The sequence below is a fragment of the Aethalodelphis obliquidens genome, unplaced genomic scaffold (assembly GCF_003676395.1).
Source record: "Aethalodelphis obliquidens isolate GAN/ISIS:26980383/991018 unplaced genomic scaffold, ASM367639v1 scaffold7, whole genome shotgun sequence".
NCBI classification, from domain to species: domain Eukaryota; kingdom Metazoa; phylum Chordata; class Mammalia; order Artiodactyla; family Delphinidae; genus Aethalodelphis; species Aethalodelphis obliquidens.
The window spans coordinates 363,382-371,812 of NW_020837951.1; the positions used below are offsets into that span (position 1 = coordinate 363,382).

At 57.3% G+C, this 8,431-nt stretch overlaps 1 protein-coding gene across 1 annotated transcript; it reads left to right on the forward strand.

The window, feature by feature from the left end:
- Positions 1-28: 28 nt before the first annotated feature.
- On the forward strand, positions 29-8,431 carry ZMYND19 (zinc finger MYND-type containing 19). Its single transcript, XM_027104166.1, has 6 exons — positions 29-190; positions 1,543-1,602; positions 2,304-2,410; positions 3,012-3,152; positions 7,589-7,769; positions 7,950-8,431. The coding sequence occupies exons 1-6, from the start codon at positions 140-142 to the stop codon at positions 8,091-8,093; spliced, it is 684 nt and encodes a 227-aa protein (XP_026959967.1). The 5' UTR covers positions 29-139; the 3' UTR covers positions 8,094-8,431.

The window sequence follows — 8,431 nt, forward strand, 5'->3', positions numbered from 1 at the left end:
CCTCGTCCCGCCCGCCCGCCCGCCCGGCCCCGATCCTGACCCCGACTCATCCGACTGGCCCGCCCGGCTCGCCGTGGCCCCGCCCCGGCCCCGGCACCTCCTGAGGGAGAGGCGCCGCCGGCCGAGCGCAGGCCCGGCCATGACCGACTTCAAATTGGGCATCGTGCGGCTCGGCCGGGTGGCCGGGAAGGTGAGCGGCGCGGGGCTGGGGCAAAGGTCGTGCCGGAGGACTGGGGCGCTGGGCCGGGGGCCGGGCCGGCTCTGGGAGTAGGGGGCCGGGGTGCGAGGCAGGGGGCCGGACCGGAGCTGGGGGTGGCGGGCGGGGTCTGGGAGTCGGAGTCGGGGGTGCGAGGCTGGGGGACGGGGGCTGGATCGGGGGCCCGACCCGGGCCGGGGCACGGGCAAAGGCCGGGCGGTTTGCGGGCGGCGGGCCGACGGCGTGGTTCCCGGGGCAGCCCTCCTCCGGTTGCGGCCCGGGGCTCCGGCCGTGCGCCGTGGCCGGGGGAGCAGGGGGCTGTGGCTGCGCCTGCGGCCGCGGGGAGCGCAGGCCCTTCCGAGGCGGCGCGCTCGCTCCTCGCCGAGACCTGCGTGTGCGCGCCGCCTGTGCCTGCCGGTCCGTAGTGAGCTTCGGGCAGGGTTCGTGCTGCCAGCGGCGGCCCCGTCTGGCTGAGCCTCAGTGGGCCTCGCCAGAGCAGGGCCTCCCTCTGCTTCTCTCCCTTACCTGGCCCCGCCCTCCGCGTGTTCGAGGCTGGGGCTTCCTGGCACCTGTGGGCATTGAGGCTTGGCTGTTTCCAGGAGCCGGCCGGCCGTGCAGCTGCACCAGCCACGGACCTTACCCTGGATGGGAACCCTGTTCCCATCACCAGCGGCGGAAGCTTCTGGTGGGAGAGAGGAGCAGAGGCAGTCAGATGAAGGTAAAACCGATTCAGATGCTAGAAAAAAGCTTTCCAAGCGAGAATGACACTGGTCCGTTTTGGGGACCGTTTCCTGCCCTTCCTGCAAGGGGATGTGACTTTCTAACTAGGGAAGGGTGGGCTCCCCATCAGCTCTGAGGTCCCTTCTAACTCAGTGACTGATTGCACTAATGTCATCCCTTAAAACTTTTATTTGGAACATTTTAGACAGACAAAGAGGTAGGAAGGACGATTCAGTGAGCACCTGTGTGAGGACCACCTGGCTTAATAAATAAATGTTAACTGAAACCTTCTGCATATTCTGCCTCAATCCCGGCCCCCTCCCTCTACTCCAGTGACGTCATACTCTTGGACTAGGTTTATCAGCACATTAAAATGCACAGCTTAGTACCTGTCCAGTCCTGTGGCACTTCTTTTGGTTCTTCGCGAGCAGATGGGAAGTGAAGCCTGATGCCGCGACTCTGCGCAGTCAGGAGTGGGGAAGGACCAGGCTTTGGCACCTCTACCTGCTTTCAGAGTAGACGGCCGCTCGCCTGCTGAGCTCGCTTAGTCTCAAGGGGCGGCTCCTGCTCATTGTCGGTACCTCGTACTGATTCCAAATGTAATGTCTTGAAACGTTAATTTCCAGACCAAGTACACATTGATAGATGAGCAGGACATCCCGCTGGTGGAGGGCTACTCCTTTGAGGTAAGGACGCCGTTCCTTTGCCAGCATGCCCTTAGTCATGCCCAGGAGGGTCACAAGGGGTGGGTTTTCTTCCCTGTGATGTGAGGGCAAGACCTGGTACGTGAGCATCTCAAGCTGTCTGTCACTGCCCCGTGGAGCCCCCTACCGCCTCTGCGATGCTGGTCTTCCCCCACTTCCGCCTGGTTGCAGGCTCTTCCTGAAAAGGAGACAAATTGTGTCATGTTTGTGATTGAGTTCAGTTGGACAAGCTTCTGTGCCCTGGGAGACTCTCCAGGGCTGCCCCCCCTTCTCTCGCCCTCTGCTGTTCCTACCTGATGAAGCTGTTCGGCCTCTAGTCCTCACCCGCGCACTCCTCCTTCCACGAGTCTGTGGACCCACTCTTACCTCAGATGTCACCCTTTTACACTTACTTGGTCTAGGGCTTATCTTTTTTTTTACTGGGTGGGGGCTTTTTTTTTTTTTTTTTAAGGATAGGAAGATTTATTTCTCTGTGTCTACAATGTTTTGCAAAGAGTGGTTCGTGACTGCGTCTTGCCTCCACAAGAGGAGAGTGCTTCTTGGTGCCACGTGTCTGGGAGACTCCGGAGACCCCCAGGGTCCCAGGAATAGGCCTGGGATTGTCCCTCTGGCTTGTTTTTTAATTTGGAATGTTGTTGATAATCAGAGGCTTTTTAACAGAGCTTTTTCTTGTTTTCTCTCAGGCCCGGATGGAAGTAGACGCAGATGGAAATGGTGCTAAGATATTTGCATACGCCTTTGACAAGAACCGAGGAAGGGGGTCGGGAAGGCTCCTTCATGAGCTGCTGTGGTGGGTGTTCGAAGCTGCTTGTTTGCCCTGTCGGGTTTGCGCAAGCCCTGAGGTGCACGGGGCCCGTGGAGCCAGCAGACCCCTTGTTGACACATGGTGCCTTCCCCAGGTCTCCCAGTTAATTCTGTGTCATTGTCACTATCCCGGAGGGGTGGCTGCTTTGCGACCTGTGGCACTGGCAGGGCAGCCAGAGAGTCTGCAGGCTGAGCGCCCTTTCTGCTCGGTGTGTTTGGGACACAGCCTCCTCTGGGGGTTGGTGGGGTCTGGCCCCTCCTCCGGGTTGGGGAAGGGCCTTCCTCTCTTCTGTGTGAACAGCGAGGTTCCGAAGTGCTTGGGACCACGCAAGTGGGGTGTTCTCCACGCTGTGTGTGAGATGGTTTCGGGTTCCCTCCTTGGCTCCCTGCAGCCTAGCTCTTAAATCCAGGGGCTGGGCTGTCCACGTGGCCTGTCCTGTTTGGGCCACAGACTGACATACTTGGGTTCCTCTCTGTAGCCTTGCTCCTGATAGGTCCCGTCGGTGTGACCAGGGACCAGTTCAGGGCACACGGCTGAGGCGTTCAGGAGGGTTGGGAGCCCATCTGGAGCATTGTCTGTTTCCTAGGGAGCGGCACAGGGGGGGCATCGCCCCTGGGTTTCAGGTGGTGCATCTCAACGCTGTCACTGTGGACAATCGCCTGGACAACCTGCAGCTGGTGCCATGGGGCTGGCGGCCCGGAGCCGAGGAGACCTCCAGCAAGCAGAGGTGGGTCTTCTTGGGGCCTGGTGATGTGGCCGAGATGCCGCTGAGGGCGGCCCCTCCAAGCTCACTGCTAAGAGGGGCCCGCGACTACTCTGTGCTCTGAGGCTTCTGTGGGTTTGGTGACCTTGGCCGTTTTCTCTCAGGGTGCGGGGGTCCCCTTTTTCTTCACAGGGGGAGGAGACCGTTTGGATGCTTATCTTTCTGGGCTGGTCTTCTGAATTGGCTCTTGCGGGGAGAGGGGTTGTATGGGCCGGTCCCCTGTGGGTGGGCAGGACGCCCTTGAGATGTAGGAGCCATCTCCATCTCAGGGATGCCCCTGTGCACACAGATGGGTCTTGCAGTCATGCTCTTTTGTAAGCAGTTTGTCTGGTCAGTGGTTTAAAGGAAGCAGGACAGTGTGGCTCGGGGGTTGGCGACTCGGCCTCCACCTTTCCTTGGTCCTGAGGACTTGGGCGGAGGGGATGCTCCGAGGGCAGTTCCCGTGGCCCCAGGAACAAGCCCCTCTGTGACTTCATGGAGCCCTTAGGAAGAGCTGGGGACCAGCAGGATGGGAGCCAAAATGAGCCAGGGTGTCCCTGGCCACCTGTGCATCATTTAGGGGCTCCCTAGGGCTTCTGTGCATCTCCTCGGGCCCCTGGGCAGCTTCTCCTGACTTTGGCGGTGCTGGTACTGACTTCCCCTACAGGCAGAAGTCGGTGAGGTCGGTGCGGGGGTGTCAGTGTTTCTTAGGATGGAGACTGGGTGGCATCTTTGCAGTGGTCACCACTGGGGTCTTGGTAGAGCCCCATGCACTGGAGGTAGGAAATGGCAGGATTGCCCGGCCAGCTGGGCTTGCTGGTGGGGGATGGTCCCCAGGTGTAAGAAGGCCGCATCCAATCTGATGCTGCTATAGCTCTGGAGGGGTATCCATAACTCTGTACGGAAGGGGGGGGGTTCTCCAGGCGTTGGGGGTCTCTGCTCTGTTGTTAGAGGCTGATCCTAAGACCCCTCCTGAGGGAGGCTGATCCTCTTGTGGTAGCTGGGTTAGGATTTTCATCTTCCTGGAGGTTACGTGAGTCTAGACTTCTGGTTGCAAGTGACAGAAACTAAGCCCAATTTCGCTGAAGCAAAGATAGGACCCTTAATGGCTCCCCTGCTGAGATGTGGAAAGCCACAAAGCCACCTCCAGGTCTCAGGAGCGGCTGCCAGGGCTGCACACCCGCTTTCCTCAGCAGTGTCTGGTGGCGTGGGGAAGTCAGCTTGTTTTGAGTCACTTCTGTCTCCGTGCTGGGGGCAGGAGGGTTCTTTCATCAACAGAAGGAAGCTTGTGTCATCAGGACAAGTGTAAGGGCGGCTGAGCGGAACACCAGCCTCTGTGGATTTCCCCCAAGTTGTCCAGCACTCACATGGGTTCAGGGTAGGCCTGGGGCTCACCCTCCCTGGCTCCATGCAGGTCTGCTGCTGCCCATTGCAGACACTGGAGGGACACTGCCCACCGTGTCACCCAGCGATGGGTCTGTCTTTCTGGGATCTCAGCATTTGTCCATCTGAGCACCACGTATTGTTGTGAGATGAGGTGACCATGGTTAAGAAGACCTGTTTGGAAAAGGGTCTGTGACACCCAGGGCTGCCCCACCGGTGGTCTCCCCCAGGCCATGGCCCAGCTGCCCCATTCTCCTTCAGACCACTCCGAGGAGGCCCAGGACCACCCCAGGGGCCTCTCCCTGCTGGTCGGCCCAGGGGCAGAGGGGTTGGGGTTGGCCTTAGTTTGCCGGCCTGGGGTCGGCCCGTCAGCAGTCCTCCACCTGTCGGGGCAGAGCCAGCCCAAGGGTGGCCTGAACTCCCCGCTGGCCCGGCGTCACGTATCCTTCCATCTCACTCAGTGGCCTCCGCATGGCGGCTCTTTGTAGGAATCACCCCATATGTGAGGCGGGCGGTTTGGCAGCACAGCTCCTGCCAGGCACCTACCTTCTGCTCTGCTTTCCTGGCGTCACTTCAGTGGGGCCACGAGGGCGGCCCAGCCGGGTGGAAGGTGCTCTTTGCAAAGGTGCATTTCCCTCCCTTTCTGCCCTCGAAAGCCGGCTGGGACTGAAACTCACCTCTGTCTTCCAGAACTTCATTGAAGGGCTCAGAAAGTAGCCAGTTTTCTCCCACATCCTGACTTTCACCCTTTTTTTCTTTAAAAAAAAATCTTTTTATTGTGGCAAAATACAGATAACATTTACTGTCTTAACCACTTTTAAGTGCATGGTTCCGTAGCATTAAGCAAATTCAAATTGTCATGTGTCATCACTACCATTGTCTCTAGAACTGTCTCATCTTCCCAAACCGAAGCTGTGTCCCCATTAAACACTAATTCCCCACCCATCTCCTCTGCCAGCCCCTGGTACCTTCTGTGAATTGCCAAGTCCTTGGACCTTATCTGAGTGGATTGATATGGCATTTGTCTTTCTGTGTCTGCCTTATTTCACTTCGCCTCAATTATGTCTTTGAGGCTCATCCATGTCATAGCATGTGTCAGAATTTCCTTCATTTTTAAGGTTCAGTAATACTCCATTGAGAGAGAGTGTGTGTGTGTGTGTGTGTGTGTGTGTGTGTGTGTGGCACATTTGGTTTATCCATCATCCATCAGTGGGCACTTGGGTTGCCTCCACCCCTTGTCTGTCGTGAACGATGCTGCTGTGAACACAGTTGTACAAAGAGCTCTTCGAGTCCCTGCTTTTGATTCTTCGGAGTGTGCACCCAGAAGTGGAATTACAGGATCATAGGATAATTCCATCTACTTCTTGAGGAAGCTCCACGCTGTTGTCCACAGCATCTGCGCCATTTTACCTTCCCCCCAGCAGCGCACCGAGGCCCCAGTGTCTCCGTACCTTCACCAACACTTGTTTTCTGTTTGTTTGATAGTAGCCATCCCAGGAAGGTGAGGTGGTCTCATTGCGGTTTTGAGTTGCATTTTCCTGATGATAAGTGATGTTAAATTAAGCATCTTTTCATGTGCTTTTTGGCCATTTGTATGTCTTCTTTGGAGGAATATCTATTCAGATGCTTTACCCTTTTTTAAATTGGGTCGTTTGTTTTTTTGGTTGACTTGTAGAGTTCTTTATATATTCTGGGTACAAATCCCTTATCAGATATATGGTTTGCAAATATTTTCTCCCATTCTATAGGTTGCCTTTTCATTCTATTGATTGTCTATTGATTGTCTCTCTTTTTTTAAGTTTTTATTTATTTATTTAGGCTGCATTGGGTCTTCATTGCCGTGCGCAGGCTTTCTCTAGTTGCGGTGAGCAGGGGCTACTCTTTATTGCTGTGTGCGGGCTTCTCACTGGGGTGGCTTCTCTTGTTGCAGAGCATGGGCTCTAGGTGTGTGAGCTTCAGTAGTTGCAGCATGTGGGCTCCGTAGTTGTGGCTCTCGGGCTCTAGAGCGCAGGCTCAGTAGTTGTGGTGCACAGGCTTAGTTGCTCCGTGGCACGTGGGATCTTCCCAGACCAGGGCTCCAACCTGTGTCCCCTGCACTGGCAGGCGGATTCTTAACCACTGCACCATCAGGAAAGTCCCTGATTGTCTCTTTTGATGCACAAAATAATTGACTTTTCATGGAGTCCAATTTGCCTATTTTTTCTCTTGTTACTGTGCCTTTGGTGTCATATCCAGGATTATTGCCAGCTCCGACGTTGTGAAGCTTTTGTCCTGTTTTCTCTGAGAGTTTTATTGTTTGGGGTCTTACATTTAGGTCCTCGATCCATTTTGAATTAATTTTTGTCTGTCACATTAGAAGAGGGTGACCCTTCCTTTTTTCTTTTTTTTTTTGGAAGTATAGTTGATTTACAGTGCTGTGCCAGACCCTTCCCTTTTTTATCCAAGTCCCTCCCGGCCCGGTCTCCAGAGAGGGCGGGTGGGTTGAAGGGGATGGTCCACCCATCCGTTTGCTCTCGAAGTGCGGGAGGTGCCTCCTTCGGAGGCCAGCCCCAGGGCGGGCCGCTCACTGCCTTGTGCTCACCCCACCGCCCGTGCCTCTTGTGGGGCAGTTGCGGGCATTTACAAGCTTCTGGCCCTGTCCAGCAAGAGAAGTGTTCGGGGGGTGTAGAGCAGCTCACAGCAATCGGGCAGGCAGGCCAACCAGGGGCAGATGTGGGCGCCCCCGGGGCCGCGAGCACGTGCTCTCCGTGCCTGTCTTGTGTGCAGCCGTCCCAGGCGTTGGGGAGATTGACGAGCAAGGCAGACAAAGCCCTGCCCTGTGCCTTTTAGTGGGAAGATGAAACAGGCTACATACTGGTGTTCCAGAGAGGTGAGCCCAGGCAGTGGGGTGGGCCAGAGGAGAGTCAAGCTGCAAAGCTGGGGGCGGGGCAGCCTGAGAAGAGGAAGCAGCTGGTCCACCCTGGGGTCACTCATTGTCACCTCCATACCTTGACCCTTCCTGGCCAAGGCATCCTGAAGCGCCTGCTTCTCTCTTTAAGGGAGCAAAGCTTATACTGGCTGGCGATTCAGCAGCTGCCCACGGACCCCATAGAGGAGCAGTTCCCTGTCCTGAACGTGACCCGGTACTACAACGCCAATGGGGACGTGGTGGAGGAGGAGGAGACGTCCTGCACCTACTACGAGTGCCATTACCCGCCCTGCACCATGATGGAGAAGCAGGTGCGCGGTGGGGGAGCCGGGCCTCCCCTAGGACTGCCCTCTCGCGGCTTCTCCCCTGCGGTGGCCGTTCCTTTGTCACTGCCTGACCGGGGCCCAGACCCTCCGGCCTCGGCGCACGGACGGCCAGGTCCTCGCAGGTCTGCCGTGTGACCGGAGCGCTGCTCTTCTGTGTCCTTTCAGCTCCGGGAGTTCAACATCTGCGGGCGCTGCCAGGTGGCGCGCTACTGCGGCTCCCAGTGCCAGCAGAAGGACTGGCCGGCCCACAAGAAGCACTGTCGGGAGAAGAGGCGCCCCTTCCAGCACGAGCTTGAGCCGGAGCGATGACCGGGCAGTCAAGTGGCTTCTGATCTCCCCAGGCTGCGGGCTCTGCGGGCAGCTGGACCGGGGCCACCAGAGGGGCTGTTCCTGCACTGGCTCCACCACCGGAGGCCCCCCCACCCCGCACCCCGCGGAGCAGAGACAGCTGGGAGGCCCCCCGGGACGCTTCTCATTATTTATATGTTAATATGTTTGTAAACTCATGTACAGTTTTTTTGGGGGGGAGGCAGTGGGAGGGTTAGAAAGTACAAATAGGGTCATTTGCTGTAACACTCACTTTCTGGGCGGCTGAGCCGAGGAGGGCGGCCCGCCCGGGTTGGGGCAAAGTAAAGGGTGGGACCGCC